Source organism: Ornithodoros turicata, chromosome 1, assembly GCF_037126465.1.
Source record: "Ornithodoros turicata isolate Travis chromosome 1, ASM3712646v1, whole genome shotgun sequence".
Classification (NCBI taxonomy): Eukaryota; Metazoa; Arthropoda; class Arachnida; order Ixodida; family Argasidae; genus Ornithodoros; species Ornithodoros turicata.
The window spans coordinates 162,293,159-162,317,338 of record NC_088201.1 but is presented as its reverse complement, the minus strand read 5'-3'; the positions used below and the strand labels follow the sequence as shown (position 1 = coordinate 162,317,338).

The following is a 24,180-nucleotide window of genomic DNA, read 5'->3' as shown; positions in this document are numbered from 1 at the left end:
TTAGAATTCGCATTAGTTTCGAAATTGACCTCGGAGAATGCGACTGTCCCTTTAAGATGACTTTTGGAACTGGTGGCAAGCACGACGTTATTACAGCACGATGTGGCTCCCGCTCCGCTGTCAGTTGCCCACGAGTGATCTTTCTAACTGCAACATTTACGCTAAATACTAACTTCGCGAATACCCTTGGGAGCATTTTTAAGTGGCATCCAGATATAGCGGCCTTCACGTTGAACGGAATGCAGAAAAGACGGCACCCTACAGACTATGCATCCGTTCATAGGATGCAGTTTTCCTGGTCAGCATCGCTAACTGCGATGAAAGTATACAGTACCGTGTTGAAGACCTTGTTTCTGTCACTTTTGTAAGAGACGTGGATCTCCATGACCATCATAGAATCAAACTTCTGGTCAATCCTCTGGAGGACAAACTCCCTGCAAAAGTTAGGCAAATCTGCATCCGCCGTGGTTCCTCCATTGCAGGACACCTGTAAAAATAGACAATATTAATAAAGAGTGCGAGAAGGTGTTAATAATATTTATATTAATAACATTAATAAGAATCATAATAATAATACTAATAATAATAGCCGGCTCCCGTGCCCTAGTGGTTAGGATGATCGATCCATGCCGAGACTGGGAGGTGACACGGGTTCGAATCCTGTCACCGGCTGTGGTCTGAGGTTTTCCCTGGGTTTTCCGAAGACTTTCCAGACGAATGTCGGCGCAGTTCCCCCTCAAAAATTATTCATCTGTATGCGGGCTCGGCCACACACGGAGGCTTGTGTCACTGATCCCGGCGTCAGCAGCAGCAGGTGTGAGAAGACAGATACAACATGTATATGGTCACCAGTCAAAGTAAAAGCACCGAGCACAATAAGCGATTTCAGATATTGTCCTTGTGCTCCGCACGAGGGCCCTCCGTCGCCCAAGTCAAGCGCATCGCGCAATGCGTCGTGGGAAATGGGTTACATTCGTGCTCGCTGCCTGTTGCTCGAAGGTGCGGGAGGTGAAGGAGAGAGAAAACCGAAACCGTTTGCGCTCTTTGAAAACTAAATCCCAAGATGCAGCGGGGATTCCGCAACACGGCGCTCTCTGGTGTCCATGCAATTTCTGAAATCGTCTATTGAGAACAAAAGTGAACAGTATTCAGGGAGGTGGTAAAAGCTAGATTCCTGATCCATTATAGCATTTGCGCTTTAGATAACTTTTGAGTTGTCGTTGTGATTGTATGTCAACAGTGTCTAAGGCAATTTCGTGAAATAATTGCGCTACGTAGTAGCGATGGCAGAAGGTTCCATATCTGGTGAAGGTATGAGGAATATTGAAATGGCACTTAGAATAACGGGTACCATGCTTAGAAAGAACTGGCCTTTTAAAGCGGCTGCATCAGTAATGCTTAAGTGCTAAAATGTAGTTTAGTAAATTCTGAAAGTTGGGAAGAGCTAAGGAGAGAAAAAAATCCGAACATTCAGCATGATTTAGATTGCCCATACCCTACGCTCTTTAAGGAGCTTTTTACTAGTCTATTAAGTTTCCACGCTTCTCTACACTGTGCAAAGATCGTTATCCCGTATCTTACAACACTGTAGCCAGACTCTTTAATGTTATTAATCTAATGTGCGGGGGATAACGAAGCGTAAGCAAGAGTGCTGGATACTTTTCTGAGCTTAGCGCAGAGTGACGCAATTTGTGTGTTTCATGTCACATGACTGTTAAAAAAACTCCCAGATACTTAACAGTGTCTATACAGGGTGTTTCCTGTTATCTGCAACAAATTTTCATAAAAAGGGGAGTTGCCATAGGGCTGGTCTACTTTTGTCATTGGAATACTCGACGGAGCTGCTACCATGAAAACAATATTTTCTCAATTAGGAGACTTATTTACAGATATATTTCAATCAACTTTTTCATTAATGACTTCCGGGAGCAAATTGCAATTGCAATATTAAAGCCTAATCACCACATGATCCGCTTGAACCACTGATGAAGCACTGAAGTAATCACAGCGCGTGCTAGAGACCAAGGTATTTCACTTCTGCCGCCCGCTAGAAACAGAAAGTGATCGCCAAAAGCCGCAGCCATCACTTAAAGGGACTATGAAACGATTTTTTTCTTCGTTTCGTTCGAAAGAAGACATTTTTCTGAGTCTAGAACCGAAATTTTACTTTCGTCGCGCGAGCGGATTTCTCGGGAGCGAATTTAAACGGAGCGGCGAAGGGAGGACAGCTGGCGCCGCGCCGTGACGAGCTGCCGAGCGGAGACACAACGGGTAACTTGACGCGACCACGGCCGGCTCAGCAACACGTCATCGTGACGTGTTGCCGAGCCGAGGAATCCCGCCAGGAGCATGCGCTGTAGGATCCCGCATATGCGTTCATCGGGAGTGGAAATCTCCATGACAGCAGCTTTCGCGCGATCGGCAGATTTCGGCAGTGGCGGCAGCCACAGCGCGAGTGCGGATTCCTCAGCACAATTTTGTCACATCAGTAGTGACATGAAAAAGCAAAGTAAGCGCACAAGACAACACAAATAGCAGTTCCTGACCTGCCATTTACTTGCAGTTTATGTAACATCAACGACATTATGCCAGTGCTTTCTTTCAAAGCTGCTCCGAGTAGATTCATTCAACGCCTCAAGACAGTGGCTTGAGTCTCAATCCTCCAGTGCACTCTCCCTAATATCGGATCAGCTCAGTGCCCTGGTAATTTATGGCGCAAAGGACACCTGTACAGGAGTGCTGCAACTGGAATCAACTGCTACTCACAACACATCAACACAGCACAGTGTCAAGCAGCAGCTTCCGTATCTAACATACTTCAATACCGCTGTACAATCTGAAGGGTAAGCTGTACAGACTTCATAAAAGTTTGATGATACTGATATGCAAGGAAAAAGTCTTAAGAGCGGAACATGTGCAGGCATGCCTACTATAGGATATTTATCACTCATTATTCCGCATCCGTAACCTTTCACTTGTCTGATGTGAGTGAAGGGGGGACACTGATCTGAAAGCTCAGAAATTTAGTAAAGTTTCTAATAATTTTAAGGGTACAGATATAAGATATGTATTACAGTAATGCCTACCATTGGGAGGGTACACCGAAACCACTGGGGAGCACTGCGATATGAGTACATCACATATTTTTGCATGTCAGCCACCTGCTTTTTACTTCTGCAGTCGTACATCTCGTCCCAGTCATACCATGTCAGGTGTGGTGAAAATTGTCAGAGATCAATTCACGTGGTGCTTTGTACCACCCCCAGTTTCCTTCATGAGTATGGTAGTGTCGTTCCATCACTCCAAGAAAAAAAAAAGGTATGATTTTCTACCCTTTTCGGTAGAGCTGCATTGCAACCACATTTCTACTCCAACCAGTTTTACCTTTTGGGTATAACTGCAGAGTAGAACAAACTACAGAGTAGAACCTGTCGTTCTACCAGTTTGGGTAGGAAATTCTACCATTTTCTCTTAGAGCAAACGTAAGAGAGAGGAGCAAGGGAAAGTGACGCCGCCTCTTATACCCGCGGGGGAGATGTCGCGTGTGGAATGGCACAAAATGGTAGAAGTACTGTCCTGCTGCAACTCTGGGTAGAAAATTATACCTTTTTTTCTTAGAGTGTGGAATCTAGTATCTGGGCGACCGTTTAACTGTAAGACAGTCTGTTTTTCATAGATGAGCATGCACACCTCGTTCTTGGCCTGCAGAAGCCTCGCCAACAAGCCAAATGTAAGCCTGTACATTGCTTAGTCAACATCAGACCAGGTTCTCTAAAAACTATCCCGTATGTTTTTACGGGACTGACAGGAAAAAAAGTCACCAGTTAAGATACTGTAATACGCCCTTTCACAAGTTTTGAACCTTCAAAACTTGTGAAAGGGCCTATTACAGTATCTTAACTGGTGACTTTTTTTCCTGTCAGTCCCGTAAAAACATAATGGGCCATCGTCCCTGTGATGGGGGCTGCCTGCCAGGTACACTGATCTTGATGAGTACTCTTGGTAGCATAAGCTGGTAATAACACCCATGATACTCTACCGGGTGCTTCACGAAAATCCCCCGACTGAATAATTCGTGAACAAGTGGCGACATCGAAGAAATTTCTTTTTGGTAAAGATTCTTGGGATATCTGCTATGAACTGAGTAGTGAGCGGCTTATCTACATACGCTCACTAATTATATAAACATCCGAACTTTTAAATTTTACTTCGCACGCTTCGCTTTGTTTTGCGCATCGGAACCTTCAGCGAAAAATATTGGAAGAAAAAAAAACGCGTCAATACTTAGTGATTTTTTTTCTTAGGAATAATAAAGGGACCGAAAAGTGAATATAAACCTATCGAAACTTTATGTGCAGCGAAAAGCTTGAACCTTCAAAAGTTCAAATATCAAAGAGCTCCGCTGAAATTGCTGTAGTTTTTCTTTTATCGAATTTTCTATAATTGCATGTCCAGGGACCTAGTAGGAAGCCGAGCAGTCTGTCAACAATTGCATGACCCCACGCCGTCTGTCCAGGACGCATGTAATACGCGCCATTTCGTTCGCTAATCCGGCTAAAACGAAAATGGCAGTGGGCATTTGTGACCACTTTCTACGTCGAGAATGTCGAGCCTCTTGAACATAAGTGCGCTGGTATTCTGCATTCGAGAACTGTCGCTCACACAGAATTTCTGTTCGTGCGTTAGCGTGCTGGAATGTGCGTGCCACTGTTGTGTGCTTCGAAGCAGAAGATTCTTCGTCCAGAGATTAACCGGAGTCACATTCGTCCTTACCAGTAGCTCACGTGCCGTGAACATAGACTGCTTTGTGAAATTTCGATGTATCAGGGAGAAGCACTTGTGTCAGCAGAAACAAGCGCTGTTTTTTCGTCGTGCAAGTGTTCACGTGTGAAATGCAAACCGACGCATACTACGATTTTTGCTGCCGAGAGGTAGAGAATGCGTGTGTGGAAAGCAGACGGACAATTGCATCACAACTAACGAATATTTCAAAATACTGTGCCTTGGCACCGAAGTACTACAGGTGTCTTTTACACACATAGGAGAAGCCGAAGAGCATGGCAACATGCGCGGCAGCGCCGTGTGGTCTTTACGCGCTACTTGAACGGCAAACTGGACGGAAAACCCTTATTTTGTAGGAAATTCCGTTATGTCACCTCTCGACCATTCACAAGAAGGATATAAGGTGCTCTGAGAAAATCCAATAGAAAGTACTCCACTGGATCTCGATCTGCGTCGTGCATGCTATTAAGGATGCTTTCCCATCAGTGCGCAGACTTGTAGAAATGTTGATGTCACCAAACTTTCATTTCTTGCTTGCTGCAAGTTTTTCTCATTGCTTCTTCTTTGCTTTCACAGCATATTATAATTACTACGTAGTTTGTTCCTGGAGGGTTAAGTAACCTGGGGGCATATCTGTATTTGTAGATTATACTCATGTCTTGTATATATGAGGAGTAAATAAGATAATTTTCATCCGTGTCATTCAGCTGAACTGTGTTCATAACCTTTTAATATATTTCTTATTGACCACCTTTCCAAATGCCAATTAATATTTGAACCAAGATTGGGATATAACACTTGATTAACTCTGTTTTGCTATAAGGAAATTGATTCATTATCACATCACCAACTAACATTTGTAAAGGAGGACTTGAGGGCTGACTTCAAGTATTATCAACCCTTGATCTCGGTTCAAAGTGAACCACGCAGCATCGGTGTGCATATAACTTGCTTGCTAAACTCAAAAGGGAAAGACAAAACTGTTTATGCTTCTCTTGTTTATTTTGTTGCAGATTTCACAACCCTATCAAGTACGTCAAAACATCAGACGGCAAGAGGTCCTACTCTGTTTCCTAAATCTCTGGACAATAAAAAAGAACTATATAGTTTGAGTTGTGACAAAATGTTGCCTCTGTTCTTATATTGCAATTAAATGTTACGATGCATTTGCCGTGTAGACTGAAGCGAGTTTCAATTTGCAGGACTGTCAAAAGTACTTTACAAAAGTACATCTCAATTACAGTAACAGAGAACTTACGTACTAAATTATTTAGCCATTTTGGAGTATTTCACCACGTGTGCACTTTTGTATTCTCTGCTGAAAAAAGCATTACAGGAACAATAACGCTACAGATAGATCGAACAATGACCTGTCATCTTGATGAAGATGAGAACTTTTCTTGACGCGTGCTAAGCGAGACAAAAGAAATGTACAGTGAAGGCTGTACAAAAAGAGCAAATCACCGTCGACTACAATTTTATATATGTGGATGGTACCACATCGTGTAGTTTCCATCCAAAAGTAGGACTACTAGGCAAGGTTGTTGTTGGTAAGTTGTCGGCATGTTGATGTGCTATACCGTTATAGCACATCAGTATAGATGAGGGGCGAACACAGTAGACAGCATGGTGGCTGCAAACTCTCAATTGAAGATTTATTCAACAGAACAAGAAATCAAAAGCATAAGTAGAAAAAGGCAGTGCCCATGCAATGCAGGACCACGTTAATCTCTGAGAAGGTAAAATTGGGAGAGCAATAAAGAGGAATGACCGTTGTGTCCGAGATAAGGGAAATCTGCAAATTTAGGACCAATATGATGTAGCCTTGCATGGCTCACTCCAGCTGTGACACGCTTTGTACAATTCCAGTAGGTGGGCTTCAAAGACAATGAACTTTCGCTGTTTCACTGGGCATTCAAGTGTAGAGGATGCATCTCTAGAAAATTAATTAGCGTTCCTTAGCCATAACTATACCTCAACAGGAAGTATTCCTGTACCCTTCAAAGATGCTAGTAGTTCTCATCGGTTTCTTCTCCTACTGTTGACGTCATTATAATGTTCTGCACCTTTCCAAACACTCCAAAAATGTCACAAAGTCTGCAACACGTAACGGATCTAGTGCTTCCATGTGTGGACTTTGCATACCTGCTTTCAGCCATTTCTGTCATGTCAACTTGGGAGCCTGGATCACACACACACGAAGGAGTCTGGCGCCACTTCAACACTGGAGGGCACCTAAAATCAAATTTGTTGATGTTGACAATGCTCAGTAGGTAACAGTAGGATAAAGTTAAATGGAATTTCTGTATTATAATTTATATATGTGTGGCACCTGTACATACCTAAAAGGTTGTGTTGAACTCGTCGCCTCGGTGAAGCAAAATCACTGGTTACTGAACGGCAATTTGCTTCGGACGTCTTCCCTATTGGCCTTCTACGTCATCTTCGTAGTCATCAGCAGCAAAATGAGCTGAGCACATACGACACGACTGCTGTATCTAATAGCAGAGTGTTTCGAACCACATTCGTTTTCGCGCACTCTCCTGTGTAATCTTGTGGTAGGAAACGCCCGTCGTCGAAGATGAACGAAGACGATTTTTGCATCCCCGAACACCAAAACTACGCCATGCATATGTAGGTCTCTCGATTACATGACACAGCAGCCACAGACATGTCATTTACTTCCATTTTCGGCTTCGCGCGACCAGCATGACCACCCACGACGTAAACAATGAACCACAATAAATACAGACTGCCTTGCAGATGGCGCGGCGGATCGTAGCTCGCGGTGAAGTAGCTGAATGCTTTATTAACGCTTTAATAATGTAGAAACTATGGATGTGAGCGTCATTTTTAAAATGTCGTTTAGCTGTAAGATCCTGTGGTCAACTTTGCTCTCTACAAAATTAGCTCTCACGTGGTAAGGATTGACCAATCCCTGGGAGCCCTGGACCGGAAACCGTCGAAACCCAAGTTGTTCGTTTTCGCAGTTCGTTGGCAGGACCGTCCATGTACCGGCAATCTTCAGAATATTTATTCGTAAAAAATATGCCGAATTTATAAGTAATGCTTTCTGTGTGTTATCAAACAGTGATGTTGTGCACGATAGTGGGGAAAAAATATGGGGGCTATTCCCTTTAATTCCCGGTCCCTTTAATGCATCTCTTGCAGCTGTTCCTAATCTTCCGTCGCCCCCGTGCGTGAACCAGGCGGATGAACACTAAATTGCCAGCCAGATAGCTGATCCAAAGAGGCATGGGTGCACTGCTCCGCGCAAGAAATATGTTAGCTGAAACCAATTAATTACTCTGAAAAATCACTATGTGTCGACGAGGTTTTTTTCTTGCAATACTTTTCGCTGAAGGGCCCGATGCTTAAAACAGAGGTTTCGTAGGCGTGCGAAGTAAAATTTATAAGTTAGGATGTCTATTTAATTAGTGAGCGTATGCAAATGAGCCGCTCACTACTCAGTTCATAGCCGATGTCCCAAGGATCTTTAGTAAAAAGAAATTTATTCGACGGCGCCACCTTTTCACGAATTATTCAGCCGGGGGACTTTCGTGAAACACCCTGTATAAGTCACATACATAGCCCTGAAACTAAACAAGTATACAGAAATATGGGCAGATATTGAGGAGAAAAAATAGTGCACTTTATTTCACAGAAGCTGCTTTATTGTAAGATGTAACAAAGTGACCTCACTAATAAACTTGAGGAACACTAGTATGGGAAACACCGACATTCACAAAAAGAGCAACATAACATACTCATTCTACACTGAAACTATATCTGCGTGAATAGACATCTTGGCATTAAAAAAATCATATTATGCTCTCCACACATGAAGCAATGGCTAACAATATTTGAGCATGAATCATTGTGTTCGTCTCATACTAAAGTGATGTAGGAGGCATAACATTCAGGCTAGCTGGTTATACATGGTATAAGACCCAGAGACAGAGGAAGACGCAAAACCATTGTCTTGTGTTGAGTCTTGTCTCGTTTTTTTTTTTTTTTCATTATACCGAAGTAAAGTGACGAGGGAGAAGAAAGATATATGTATGTTTTCTAATCAGCCTACTTAAAGTAAAAATCATATGTGAATTTGCTGGAGTAACTGGGCATTACACTCATTCATGACGAGTGCGAATGCTTTTGTCACAACAAAACACAAACAAGAAACTCTGAAACAAGAAACTCTGCTTTCAATACTGTGTGTATCAGTGCAACAATAATTTCAATACTGACAACCAAAATGTACCAAAATACGTTATATTACACCACGTCAATAAAGAATTTTCGGAAAAAATCTTCACGGGATCAGCATCACGAAGGATACTGTCCCGACGAGTGTTTTATAGGCCGTGCATTCAAAGACACGGCCCACCCGAGGGCAGACCGCGTTATCAAAGGGCCCTTCTCAAATATTCTGGATTTCTTTGCCTTCCTCCATCACGTATGTGGACTTAAAGAGAGACCAGATCCTAAATAATTAGTCTGCCACAAGGGAAAACAGACAAGCGAGCTGATGTAACATTGACGTGGGAAGCATCACCTTCAGTTTGAGGTTTCTGTCTACTTCATTCCGTCAAGCTCAAGGTGATGCTTCCCCCTTCAATAATTAGTCTGTCTTGCACACGGCATGATGCAAGATACAAACAATGTTCTTGCTTTTGTGTAGGCTATACACATGTGCTGGGACTCATACGGTGGTGTCCTGTGTTCAAGATCACCAACGAAACTCTGGACGTTGAAGTGCTCCCCACTCGTGCATGTGGTGGCAGACTGATTTTTGCAGAAGCTGTGGGGCAACAGAGTAAAGTAGGATCAAACGAATGACACAAGAAAAGAAGAGAAAATGTATTATCTAAGCATTTACAACTGATTGTAACCCTCCTTGCCGAGGTCCCATAAGTGAGTAGTCCAGTGCTGCTGTGTGTGCCCCCCTGAGACCTACCACCACAGCTATTAAAAACGGCCCTTTTCGGGCCACCCCACACTTCTACAAGCGGATACAATAACCTAGCTAAAACCCATAAAGTGCACTTTAGTTAAGCTTTGTGTCTGTCTGTTCTTTGTTGGTTGCCTGCATTTTCACCAAAACGATGAAACAGGCTACAGTAGTCACAGCCCACTTGAATGATGCAGTTGCAGAAATATATTGGCTTCAATTTTCCAACAGCATCTATAGTAACTATAGCTATATATAAATATAAATATAACTAACCCCTCTGACTTTCATATTCTGAAGTCAGATCTTCACTCCCTTCTTGACTGGTGCTCAGCATGGTCCATGGAATTGAATATTAAGAAATGTAAATATTTAAAGATCTCAAGTACACGTAGTCAGCCACCCACGTTTCCATATGAAATTAACGACGTCCTTCTCGTTCAAGTATCTCAATATAAGTATCGTGAGGTTCATCTCTCATCGGACTTCTCTTGGAAGTCCCATATCACGCATATCTGTAATTCATCGAACTCTTCTCTTGGCTTCATCAGGCGTTCATTCTACGTTGCTTAACCAAGGTTAAGCTACAGCTATACAAACATCTCGTGCGATCAAAATTGTACGCATCTTCGGTAGGGGATCCTGGAACTGATAGCCTCATCAAAATGTTAGAATCGATAAAAAAAAAGCCAGCCGTTTTATACTCTCAAACTACCATCGTACATCAAGTGTCAGTCTCATGAAAAAGTTTTTGGGTCTACCCTTGTTAGCATCTCGTCGGAAGAATGCTCGTCTGTTACTTTTTCATAACGTATTCTATCATAACGATCCCATTCTCCCCTCATTCATTTCATCTGCTACTTACACTTCGCACCGCATAGACCATTTTCGAAAATGCTCTATGCGGTTTCCGTTTAATGTCAGGTAACCAAGATGGCGACCGAACTACGGTCATGCGCCAACTCAGTGGCCGCGTCAGTACTAGATAACTGCAGCGGCTGTCTGAAAAAATTGGGAACAGGTAGTGAGGATACCCTAGCCTTCAAGTGATCTGCGTGGACGGGACGATGTTTACCGTCTTCTAACTCCACCTCATAAATAACTCGACCAATCCTTCCACGAACAACTCCTTTTACCCCGTGTTGTTTTCGTGTAGAATTCTTAACCCACAAATTGTCGGCAGCAGCGAAAGTCCGTGAGGCTTTCGTACAACCTGCCTCATTTGCCGGCTCTTGCATGCGTTGCGGTCGTACAAAATCTAGTTCTGTTCGAAACGTCCGCTTATGCAGCAACTCCGAAGGTGAACATCCAGTTGCGATATGGGGAGATGCGCGATACTTGTCAAGAAACATTCGTGCCTCTGCTTCCTCTCCTGTAACTGGATTGAAACGCTTCAACGCAGTTTTGAAAGTTCGAACAAAATTATCCGCTTGCCCATTAGACTTTGGGTGGTAGGGCGGTGACAAAATATGACGAATGTTTTTGGGCTCTAGGTACTGGTTAAATTCTGCGCTGACGAACTAAGGACTGCTGTTGGAGACTAGTTAATGAGGAAGTCGCTGTCGTAAAAATATCTCGTCAAAAGCCCGTACGATGTCATTCGAAGTCGTCTTGCTGAGCCTGATAACTTCTGGCCACTTGCTGTATGCATCGATCGCAATAAGATAGTGCTTACCGGCGTACTCAGCAAAATCTGTATGGAGTCTATACCGTGGTGATTCCGTGCGTTCCCAGCGACGGAGTGGAACTGGCTTCATGTTGCGCGCTATGGACGCGCAGGACTCACAGCTTTGACTTGTGTACACAATGTCCTTGTCGATTCCAGGCCACCATGCGTAGGATCGCGCGAGCATCCTCATCTTGGGCTGACCCAAATGTCCTTCATGAAGCGTTTTAGCATTGAGTTGCGAAGCTTATGCGGTATGACCGTACGCATTCCGAGCATAATGCATCCATTTAAAACTGACAACTCACATTGTCGTTTGCGAAACTTCTGGAACTCAGCCTTAGATTCGGTTCCATTCCAGCCTTCCAATATGCAACGATAGACGCTGTCCTGGGCAGTCTCCTTGACTATTCTCGCAGGTGTAACTGGTAAAACTGACATGAGTTCTGAGCAAACGATGTTAATTTCCTCCACTTCTGTGGAACCGACCTGGTTTTCGAAATCGATATCTGGACCTTCTGGCAACCGTGAAAGGCCATCAGCATTTCCAAACTGTTGGGTTGACATGTACTGAATATCGAAACTGTACCCCATTAAACCCATTAAAATTTTAGTCCAACGTTGTAACATGTTCGCAGCAGGTACTGGAATACCTTTCTTATGTGCAAAAATTGTTGTAAGAGGTTTACGATCCGTATACAAGATAAAGCCTAGTTCTCACATACGACAACGGCGCACGGCAACGGCGAACGGCACGGCAAATTGTGTCGTTCCGACGCCGTAATGGCGCCGTTCTGGCCGCCGTCTCACGGCAAAAGGAAGTTGAGCCATGCTCAACTTCTGCCGTGCCGTGGTCCCGCCCACATCACATCCAACCAATGAACGGCCCGCACCAATGAAGATGGCGGCTTCTCAGCTTGATGCCGAGAAATTAATTGAACTTGTGAGAAGGTTTCCTTATTTGTATGATTTGTCGCATTCTGATTTTAAGAATACACAGAGAACACGTGCAAAGAGAACACGTGGAAATCCATCTTTGCTCGCCGCGGCTCGTGATGTTCGACATCACGTGAACACGGCAGCACGGCGAGGTGGAGCGACGGCGACACGCACGGCGGCGGCAACGGCACGTCACCGTTGCTGTTGCCGTGCGCCGTTGTCGTATGTGAGAACTAGGCTTAAACCGGCGACTCCAATAGATACTGGTGAAATTTCTTCACTCCGTAAATAAGGGCTAGAGCTTCCCGTTCGGTTTGAGCGTATTTCTGCTCTGTTGACGACAACGTTTTTGATGCATGCGCAAAGGGTGCGTCCTTTCCTTTGATCTTGTGACAAATGACTACGCCAAGCCCTGTTGCAGAAGTGTCAGCAGCTAGATAGATGGGTTTATCTGGGTCATAGTGCAATAATCCTTCTATTGATGACAACTTCATCTTGAGACTGTCAAGGGCATGCCCGCAGTCTTCTGACCAGGCCAAAGGTGATGCTCTGCGCAGCAAGCTGTTCAGTGGAGCGCACCTATCAGCTAACCCAGGAATGAACTTGCTGTAATGTTGTATCATTCCCAAAAATGTTCTAACTCTGAGACGTTCTTCGGAGCAGGCATGTTCAATACAGCAGTAATGTTTTTCTGCGACTGTCGCAGAACATATGCAGAAACGACACGTCCAAGGTATTCTACCTCATCTTGCATGAACGCACATTTCGTCGCCTTGAGGACAAAACCGTAATCAGCCAACCTCTGGAAAACTAGGTCCAAATTTCGTAGATTATCTTCGGTACTCCGTCCTGTTACTATAATATCGTCGAAGTAACAAGGAACATGGTCAAGACCTGCAGTGACTTGTTTCATAGTCCGTTGAAAAATTGCAGCGGCGGATGCAATTCCGAATGGCATTCAGTTGAATTAGTACATCCCCTTGTGCGTATTCACCACCAAAATCTTCTTGGCGTCAGCATCCACGACCATTTGCAGGTCTCTCCAAGACGTCTTCTACTGCTCTTCGTAAAGCAAAGGGAATAGTCCTAGGCTTGAAGAACGTCGGCGCTGCCCCATTCTTCAAATGCATCTGTACCTTGCCCTTTAAAGCCCTCTGATCCAGGAGAGTATGCTTGCTTCCCGTATCCACATGTAGTTCAACGTTTTGACCTTGAATGACACAGTGAATAAACTTACCACCTCTATCATCGGCTACAAAAACGTTCTAAACTGCTTTGACTGTACTCTTGTGACGTCTATTTGCTTTGGCAGTCTTCGTCTTGCACATTCGAGCAATGTGACCTGTCTTTCCACAAGTATTGCATGCTTCGTCCTTGAAACGAAGGACACTGTCCGCGTGATATGTGTTCCCACATCTCCAGCATCTATCTGCTCTGGGCTTGCCCTGATTCTTTGCTACAGGCGTAACCGTAGGCTGTACCGCTAGTCCTTCCAATTGTCGGGACTCCTGTTCGGCGCGCAGAACGTTTTCAGATAACCGAAGCGCCACGCCAATGGTAATGTCTTTCTCGAGCACCAACCTCGAGCGCACATTTTTGATTATTCAACCCGACTATGAATCTAGTGAGCAAAGACGATGCTCTGAAGTCTGTCTCGCTCTCATATTCACAAGTTGCAATAATGGCTCTTAGCCTCGCCAATAATTCCGAAACTGTCTCCCCGGCGCTCTGTTTGGTTATAAACAACTTCGCTCTCTCAAATTCCTTAAGCCGTTTGGGAGCATAAAAGTCGTCCAGATTCTTGACCAATTCTGCGATGGTGACGTCAGTAACTTGATTAGGCTGAATAAGCGAATAAAGTAGCGTGAAACTCCCCGGTCCTCAGGACGAAATTAGCAAACTTCTTTTGTCCGCGTCCAAAGATACTCTGGCTACATCTAGTGAAGCTTGGAATCTTATCTGAAAGACTTTCTATTATTCCTTGCTGGGGTCGAAAATCCCTGGTCTGACGAATCGATGACGAATCGATGGAGTAGCCAAGTGTGATGGGGTAGCTGACTGCCCCTCCGCGGTGTTCATCTCGTCGCCACTGTGACATCAACAGGAATGCTACCAGACGAGGCGGCAGACCAGACGAGACGGAGTTATGTTCAACTTAGCTAAATATCAAACAACCAATAACTCCGGAAAAATGTGCTTACGAGAAAATTCGAACTTCGATCCTCCGAATTTCCTTTTGCTTTTCCTCCTGATTTCTTACTTGCTTGTGTCGTCTATGTTTGTGGCCTGCCTCAACTAATTCACGTTATTTACGTCGTGTACATTAGCTAAGTATGCCCTTCAATACATGGGAATATGCGAACTACAGTTCGGTTGGGGTACTTTCGCAGACTTAGCTAAGTGACTGCAAAATGAATTTAAAGCGGACCAGGAGTCCCACTTCAACTATAGTAATGCACATTGCGTAACGTCCTGTTAAATATGACTGTTATTGAACAAGAAAGCACACATACCTATTTGCTTCATAATCCGCGCTGTATGAATGATGTTTCCATCCATCAAATGTGGGCACACTCAGTGCCCACTCAGTGAGCGAAGTGACCAGTTTACAAAGGGTTAGCCTACAAATTGTTGAAACTGTGTGCTAGTCCTGTTGGCGTTGAGTTATAACTGGGAGCGCTAAGATAAATACACAGAGACAACCACAAAAGATTATCCAAGCGGGGTACTGGCGCTTTGCCGCTCAGTCGGTGTGTGTTCGTGTCGCCGTACGCATCTAACTATGCCTTCCAGTTACGAAGTATTACCAACGTCAGCAAATGATTCGTCCATCTTCCATAATAATTTATACAACACGGCACGAATGAGATTCCACAATTCTGCCCGACAAAACATCGACACAGCGGGAGCCTCGATGCAAAGCGGAAGCGATCGTCTTCCTGTGTCCGGCGATCGGTTCCTCCGCAGCTATTTTGTGTGACGTTTTGACCGTTTTTTGCGTGAGGGACTTCCGTTTCACCGTCGTCTGCTCTTGCTACAGGTTTGTTCAAATTGCGTGCAAAGTAAGACGCAGTCTGAAGTGAAATTTTCGCCGTCCTGAATACACCAAACCCACACCAAACTTTCGGTTTGCATGCCTCTGCATGCGACAGTCCCTTTAAGCATGAACGGAAAGCCCGCAAATTATATTCACTGTACTTTCCTTCTGTGCTATGTAATGCTCTTCAAGTTCTGTCAAAGGATCGTATAATGCCATGCAATGTAGTAATATAGTTCAGTACTTCCTTGAAGTGGGAGGAATGGCAGAGCAGTGAACGCAGGAAGGGAACTGTCATCGTATGACATTTGTCTATGTATTGTACATTTAAGTTCTTATTTTATTTCTCACATTTCAGCAGTATATCGTGTCAAGCCATGTTGTATTAGCAAGAGAGAACTGATGTTCTGAGGCTGGAACAACATAGAAGGGACAGATACAAACAAAGCCTCAAATTGCCTAAGAAATCAACGATGAAAGATGAAAGTCACTGAAAAGGTTAGCCAGCTGTAGGGATCGAACCCACGTCTTCTGGGTTACCGGTCCGAAAGTCCGAAAGTGGATTACCGAAAGTCGCTGGAGGGCGTCTTAGCTTAGCTCAATTGGTAGAGCCCTGGACCGGTAATCCAAAATATGTGGGTTCGATCCCGACAGCTAGTTAACCTTTTCAGTGACTTTCATCTTTCATGTTGTATGAATTTGAAACATGTTCATTTTAGTAGCCAGAGCAGCTGTTACACAATGAGAACATAGCCTGTGTGTGTTTGTCTTTTCCACCGTGCCTATTGGTTTTCCTCCCAGATGCAACACGCGTTAGGGATAGGGAAATTCCAGCCAAGTGAGAATTACCTTTCGGGCGATGATCATGCTAGTCATTCCAGCTCAATCGTCCCAGTCGCGTGGCTCGACCATCGCGGATTTGCGAGAAAAAAAAAATTATATTGTTACCATTGATGGGAACATGAACCGCACAAAGTATTTTTTCCCGGAAGCGCATTGAATGGCCGCTAGCTGGCTTTGAACTCCCGCACGAAGCAGTAAACCAGGGCGCGTGGAGGCGCGCACTGGGCGTGTGCGGCTTCACATTGGTAAAAAATTCAAACGGGACTATCTTCACAAAGCCTGGTACTAGCTTTGCACCCGTCCATACCCGTCCTCCGCGGATCATTCGCATGGGAGCGTTTGGTCAAATATCCTCTAAATCCATTGACTTTGCGATTTTTTCTGGCTAACTATTAAAGAAAATTGCAACAACTAATTTTTTACAATTTCAGACCTGTCCTAGTAATGCGGAGAAAAAGTTTGAAGCTCGAATATCGCACGGTTTTTCTTTAAAAGAAATCGCAAAGTTGCGTGTTCAATCTAAAACCCGTAACTTTGTTGAGCCGCCCTGATATTTCTGAACATGCTGTGACATCGAAACCGGATCAGAACAGTAGTGCAATGACCCAATAATCATTACACAAATTTTCTCATGAGTATTTCTTGTTTAAGGCGCGCAGCGATTTTTAAAGTTGCCCTGGTGCAGCAGGCGGACTGCAAGGGCCGACCTTGCCTCAGCCGTAGTACGCGTGGAGGGAGCGAGCTTTCCTACGTTTGCTCAAACAAAACGCGAACAGAAACCACAGAAAGGAACAACTACTCGCCTTGAGTTTTCTTTTGGCAGCAGTTGCTGGTCTTCAAGGTGCTGCCTGGCATGACATACCCCAGGGCAACAGGCACAGCGTGAAATAATTCTTCCTTCTTCCAGACATCTTCTTCTTCGCGAGACGTTCTTCTATGAAAGATGAAAGTCACTGAAAAGGTTAGCCAGCTGTAGGACTCGAACCCACATCTTCTGGATTAATTGCCGGTCCAGGGATCTACCAATTGAGCTAAGCTAACACGCCTTCTCAGCGACTTCGAGGGTGCGCCATCTGAAGGGACAAACCAGCCACTCTCTCTCACTCATCCTCCTTTCACTCTTACATTTTTGCTCACTCACACACACATTCATACGACGGGATCGACGCAGGCGGCAACTGATGAACATGAAAGGTTTGTGAGAGAGAGTGGCTGGTTTGTCCCTTCAGATGACGCACCCTGGAAGCCGCTGAGAAGGCGTGTTAGCTTAGCTCAATTGGTAGAGCCCTGGATCGGCAATCCAGAAGATGTGGGTTCGAGTCCTACAGCTGGCTAACCTTTTCAGTGACTTTCATCTTTCATCGTTAATTTCTTAGGCAATTTGAGGCCTTGTTGTATTTGTCCCTTCTATGTTGTTCCAGCCTCAGAACATCAGTTCTTTCACGTTCTTCTAGACATTCTTCCTTCCCGATGTCACACACCAACAGTAGCACAAGCCTCGTGTAACTTTCTCTAAACCCTATAGCTTTCAGCATCAACTTCAGGTTCTGGTGGTATAGGCACCCACAAACGGAATGTGTTCCAGGTGCCCCAGTCAGAACGTACCATGCTGGGCGAATGCTAGCAGATGTTGACAACCCCGCTCTCAGGCTGGAACTGCTGCTCCTCCATGCCTCATACGCTTCACCTATGTTTACGAGGACTATCCTTTTCTGGTGCCCCTTAATAAGGTCTTTTTTGTTTGTGTGTGTGTGTGTGTGTGTGTAAAAATTCAATGTGTTCGCTTTCACTTCTTCGGCCATGGGATTTCCTTTGCGAGGCCAAGGCTCCGCGAGGACCTCAGTGCTATGCTTTAGTTCCCTAGCTTTTCGCACCTGCCTTTCGGGGGCTCCAACGAAGTCCGTCATTTTTGCCTCGACCAGGAGGCAGGGGCAAGGGCCAGAACTGAAGTCTTCCTAGCTGGCAAAACTTCGTCCTTGTATTTTTCCTTGAGCTCGTAGAGGAGGCTCTCATAGTCACGAGCCATGGCTGGCTGTTTGGTCAGTTGAGTCTCCCGCGAGTTTTACTCCAAGCCCTTTGACATAATCGACTTCGCACGCGTCTTGATCTTCATAACATTCTTCTTGGCATATGTCTCCCGTTGAGGCATCGACCGCTTCTTCTTCACAGGTGTCTCGCCCAATACTTGCAGCGATGCATTTAACAGTGCCAACGGCTCATCATCGTTTGTGCTACTACCGGAAGAAGCTTGGGCTCCTTGCGGCGCGGGAACGCTTTATTCTTCAAACTTCAGGCATTGCTTCTAGCACTTACGCAAAGACGATCGCCAGGTATCAGAGACAGTGATGCAGCCCTTCGTGCCAAATTCACGTTAATGTTTTTCGTGACCTTCACGTTCTTCCTGTGACTGGAAAACGCGTTAACACCAGGGAAGGGTAACGGTAACGGAAACAGAAACGGTATATTACCGAAATTGGAGATGATAACGATAACGGAAACGGAAACGCATACCACGGTCCTCCATTACCGGAAACAGAAACGGAATCGAATTTATCGTCCGGTATTGAATTCGGGTAATGACTATTCCTGTTGTGCGATGACATTTGAGTGGCTTTTCTTTTTCTTCTTCTTCTTTTTTTTTTTTGTTCTGATGGCCCCATTCCCTGTAATGCTCGAAATACTACACAGCAAGAAAGGAAAGCACAATATTCGATCTGGAGGGTGCATCCGTCGCTTACCTCGTCCTAGTCCTCATAACTCCAAGAGATTAACACATGACTATACTCCACCATAGCAAGAGGATGACAGCCTACTATTTAGTTTAGTTGTTGTTTTTTTTTCACCGTGGTTATGACAGTACCATTTACTACTGAGAGCGTCTGCTTATGAATGCGACACTGAATGAAGGTTACGCCCATCTTGAGCTGGACTCCGAGTGACTGAAGACATGTTCCTACATTTTTTTTTTATCTTGCAAAATGTGCGCGTCCCTACTACGTAAAATTACTTGTGTAGTGTGTACACGTAACATCGAAGGCACATGGGCAAAACAGGGTGCTGAGAGAGCCGGAAAGGCTCTCCTCTCGCAGCTCTGTAACAACCGCTCCATTGCCGGAAACAGTAATGGAAACGTAACGGAAACGAAATTGAAGGGCTGGTATCAGAAACAGATAAAGGAAACGAAATTATAGCAGTAACGAAACTAGAAACGGTACCCAAAATACGTCCGTTATCCTTCCCTGGTTAACACAGTTCTTCGACGGTGCAGTTTGCGGGTGGTGCCGAACGTACACGTCATAGTGGTACAGGCATATCTTCGTGATATTTCTGCCGTCACGCCAATCCCTGAACGGAACTGCTCGTCATCTTCTAGAGGCGAAAAACCAAGCAATTCAGTTTCCGTGCAGTTCTGACGTCCGAACGAGCATAAACACGGCGAATCAGGATCTCATGCGACTGAGCCACTGTCACCAGCTGTTCCTTCCATAAGCAACGCGCACCGTCGCCGGCCGCACAACTACAATGCACATGTTACTGAAGAAGCAAACCAGTGGGATTTCACGAATGATAACTGCACCGACTTCTCTCTGTTTGTTTCTGTGAGTCTCCGTGTGCACTTCGTCTCTCCTCGTTCCCTGTGTTGTCCCTCCATTCCTCAGACTCAAGGATATGTTACCTTCTTCTCTCTGTTTCTCACGAACTTGGTTATGTGCACTAACTATACCTTCACCCATTAACCACTTCCTACATGTAGACGCCGCCAGGTCTGAGTGTGAATTCTAAGACGAGGAAGTCGGCAGCGGGTCTGTGTTAGCGCGAAAGGATTAGCTGATCACGGTCTTTCGTCCTACACAAGGCAACAGCTGCGCATGGAGGTCCGTCCACACGGGAGTGTCCCTCACGGTGACAGGGGTAGAGGCCACCAGAAGGCTCGTTATGTCGCATCAGTTCAGCGGTGCATGAGCCCAGGTTTGTCGCTGTAGGTGCCCCTAATCTCTCTTTGTTCAAAAAAATACTAGAGAAGCCGCCGTGTCGCGCGTGCTTCGGCTGAGACAAGGTCGTCCCTTGCAGGCACCAGGGTAACTTTAAAAAATCGTTCCGCGCCTTAAAGCTCAGCTCCGCCGATTTTCGACTGCGACAGAATGGAGCCATGCTTGGGCTGTGCGTTCGTTTCCGCACAGGGAGCATACATGTGAAAAATCTTCACCCATTTGTTTGTAGTTTTTAAGAAAACAATTTTTTAAATTTCCCTGGCACGGCGGTCCTCTGGTCGGCATACCCTGACCTATCCCGGCTTCGTCCTGGCTTAGCCGCGCTCGTGGGTTGGCTAACGCCAAATCGTCGATACGATGGCGGAGATCTATGGGCGAAGGTGAATGTTTTGGGTGTGTTCCGTGATAATTGCTGTCGTTAATAGCCTCAAAGATAGTTTTGCCGGTCTTCTTTAACAAGCCTTACAAGATGGCCTCGTTGTGCAACGACGGCCGTCGTGAGCGGACATTCTGTGCCCGCACTGTGCTTCATGCTACCAACAAGACCTAACACCTAACGTGTGACGTACTCGTACGCATTCTCAATAGCTTTGGCAGCGCACTATGCGCGGACTTGCTGCGCGTGCAGAAAGCACCACCAAAGCTATTGAGAACGAGAACGAGTACGTGCTCGAAGACGAAGTATTTCTTATAAGAAACGTGATAAAACGGTGCGCTGGTCCCCGATAGCTCGTGACAGGTATTTCAGCACGATACAGCGGCCATGACGGAGTGTAAACACAAACTGGTTGTCAGGCAGAGCTGGCTAGGTGTGGCCATCCAATCCGCGCAGTTTCAAGTATGTGTCACAAGTGGAACCGCCGCCCCGTAGTTTTTCTCAAATTTCTCAAGAAGGAGTATGGAAATTTGGAAAGCAATGTGCGTTTATGAATGAAGTTGGGACCACGGTTCTAAATATCACAACGTCTTCATACTTTCGAAACAGCAGCGGAGCTGCACTTTAAACGAAAAACATCTCTGAGAAAATTTGTGTTATGATTATTGGGACATTCTACTACCGGTTTCTGAGCCGGTTTCGATGTCACAGCATGTTGAGAAATTTCAGGGCGGCTCAACAAAGTTACGGGTTTTATCTTGAACACACAACTTTGCGATTTTTTAAAGAAAAACCGTGCGATATTCGAGCTCCAAACTTTTTCTCCGCATTACTTGGACAGGTCTGAAACTGTAAAAATTAGTTGTTGCAATTTCTTCAATAGTTAGTCCGAAAAAAATCGCAAAGACAGTGGATTTAGAGCGTATTTCACCGAACGCTCCCATGCGAATTATCCGTAGCGTACGGGTGTGGACCGGTGCAGAGCTAGTACCAAGCTTTGTGAATACAGTCCCGTTTGAATTTTTTACCAATGTGAAGCCGCACTCGCCCAGTGCACGCTCGCGCGCGTCCTGTTTACTGCTTCGTGCGGGAGTTCAAAGCCCGTAGCAGCCATTCAACACGCTTCCGGGAAAACCTACTTTGTGTAGTTCATGTTCCCATCAATGGCAACATTATAATTTTTTTTCTCGGAAATCCACGACGGTCGAGCCACGCGACTGGGACGATTGAGCTGGAATGACTCTGCTGCAGATGAAACATATGGTTTAAATCATTTGTTGGACAGGAATTGCGTAGCTTCACACAAAAACCACTACTACTACCAGTACAAAATAAGACTTGTTTCAAATCCAGCTTTTTTGTGATGCTGACATTATCACACAAGATGTAGTATCCACTATGATCCTTTCTATGGGGGTACGTACATTGCAATCAACAGATACTATTTAGAAATCTGTGTTTCCTACTGTGTTGATATGGGGTATGTTTGTACCTGAGAGCCATAGTGAAACACATGCAGGCAGCCAAGGACAGACCTCCTCAGGAAGCTTGGCAATACATTATAGGGACTCTGGCTGCTACCCAAATTTCCAGAACAAAGAGATCAAGGCTGCGTTTAAACGACGAGTCGTTAAAGAGATCCAGGACAGACGCATGTGTAAGTATAGTCCATGGTTCGATTAGCTTCTCCCCGAGATACGACATCTCAAAGGGGACGCACGGACACATGCAGGGTGATACTACGGCTGCCTGTGAAAAAGAATGAGAAGAGGGGGGAGATGGCATCACCCTTTCTTTCCCTGCGATTCTGTTGGTTGAATCGTCGTTTGTTTAGCAACATGTGTGTATATCCCAGAGTCTGTTAATAAATATATCATTTGAGAGCTAGCAGTCGGGTTATAGCTGTCTCATCCTGTCCTTGGCTGCTTGTGTTTCCCTATGCCCATGTTTGCAACTATTGCAAAATAAAAAAACAAAAAAAAAAGACCATAGAAAAACACGAAAAGGACGACCTGGAAAGCTGCCTGTTCTAGTGCTCACACGGAGGCAGCGCAATGAGATAACAACAGCGCAATAATTCCTGCGAACGGAATTAATTCAAAGGCTGACCACTGGTGTCACCCATGACGACAGTCACATAAATTGCCTCTATCACTTTTACGCCCCATGGGGTGAGCTTGGAGTCGAAATAGCACTCTACAGACAGATAAGATGCACCCGCTGATTTGATATCTAGGACCTATGCTATTCCCGAACACTTCAGACCCCCGAAACAACATTTCTAAGTGGCAATATGTGCTCTGATATTTCTTTTGCGTCTGCATGGTGTGCAACCGCATTGCTTTTGCAGCCTTCGTGTGCATGTTTTTGTGTTACGGTGTTCATTAAAAACAAAATCGAGATGAAGTGCAGTAGTTTGTAGCATGCTACACGACGCAGCATGATATTGGAGTGTGTCACTCAAAAAAAGCTTCTGGAAAATGCCCAGAATCGCACAAAAAGTTTAAAATGTGATTGGTACTTTGATTACGTCGGTCATCGTTCCGGTCCAATATCGTCGACGGTGTTACACATTGATAAATCGTACGTAAAACTTGTCATGTAGGATTATGTGGTTTCTCATATGCGCACCACACTTTTTTTCCTGCAAAACTAAAACGTTGTCGGCATTTTGTTGCTAAAACGGCTGTCGAAACGTCCGTCAATTTCCTAAGATACTTCTCCCTACAGTGGCCAAGTGCTGTAAAAGGGCTAACGCAGATGTGAGTTGATACAAATTATTCGAGCTCACAAAACACAAACGACGAATTCCAGTCACAGCATCGCACAAAGTTTGGTTCATGTATGATTTCGCAGCTGCTGCACTGTTTCCTCATCGCTGGTCCAGTGGAACCCGGCTGTCCGCCGTCTTCAAGCACAGATACGTGAAGCCACGAAAAGCCGTAGCTGCAATCCACTGACAACTATACGAAGGCGCGTACATGTCACAGTGCCCGTTCGGGTGCATCTATGAGTCATAAAACTTTTTTTACATGGTACTGTATCGAACTGCATGGCAGAATGAAGGTGGATTTTGGGGAGAGTTGGATGTGGGCGTTCAGAATATCACACCCGTTTCGACTATTTAGGATATCGGCGTAGCTGACCTGTAAAGATCAGGTCCAGAGGTACATTTTGAAACTGTAACGGTATTCTAGAACCGCATGTCAAACTGCTTCTGAAGCCCCACTTCATTTCCAGAAAAGCGACCCCATATTTTTAATAATCGTAAATTAACTATTCCGACACAGACATGGGAGCCGCCATTTTTATGACGGCAATGGTTCAGACGATCTATACCGTTGATGTAATTGATATCAGTGTTCTTTCGAGACATGCCTCACATATCTACGGATCCTACTGGAATGTTGACTGGTGACGGTGGCAGGGAGCGTCTGCTCGATCGACGTAGGCTTCCTGATTGCAGTGTTTTCTTATTTGTGGGGTGGGATGGTTTGTCAATGCCCAAACACGTTGTTGATACCACCTGTGCAGTTACGATTCGTGCAATTATGCTTTGGCGTTGCCGTACTGCGGCTAACTGGCGAAGGCCAC

The 24,180-nt window shown here is 45.0% G+C and overlaps 1 protein-coding gene across 1 annotated transcript in view; it reads right to left on the bottom strand.

Moving 5' to 3' along the window:
* Window positions 1-277: 277 nt before the first annotated feature.
* Window positions 278-24,180, bottom strand: part of LOC135388583 (uncharacterized) — a 48,553-nt gene continuing 24,650 nt past the window's right edge. The window contains exon 4 of the mRNA XM_064618209.1: window positions 278-487. Within this exon, the coding sequence (XP_064474279.1) occupies window positions 278-487 (210 nt within the window). The remainder of the gene's footprint in view (window positions 488-24,180) is intronic.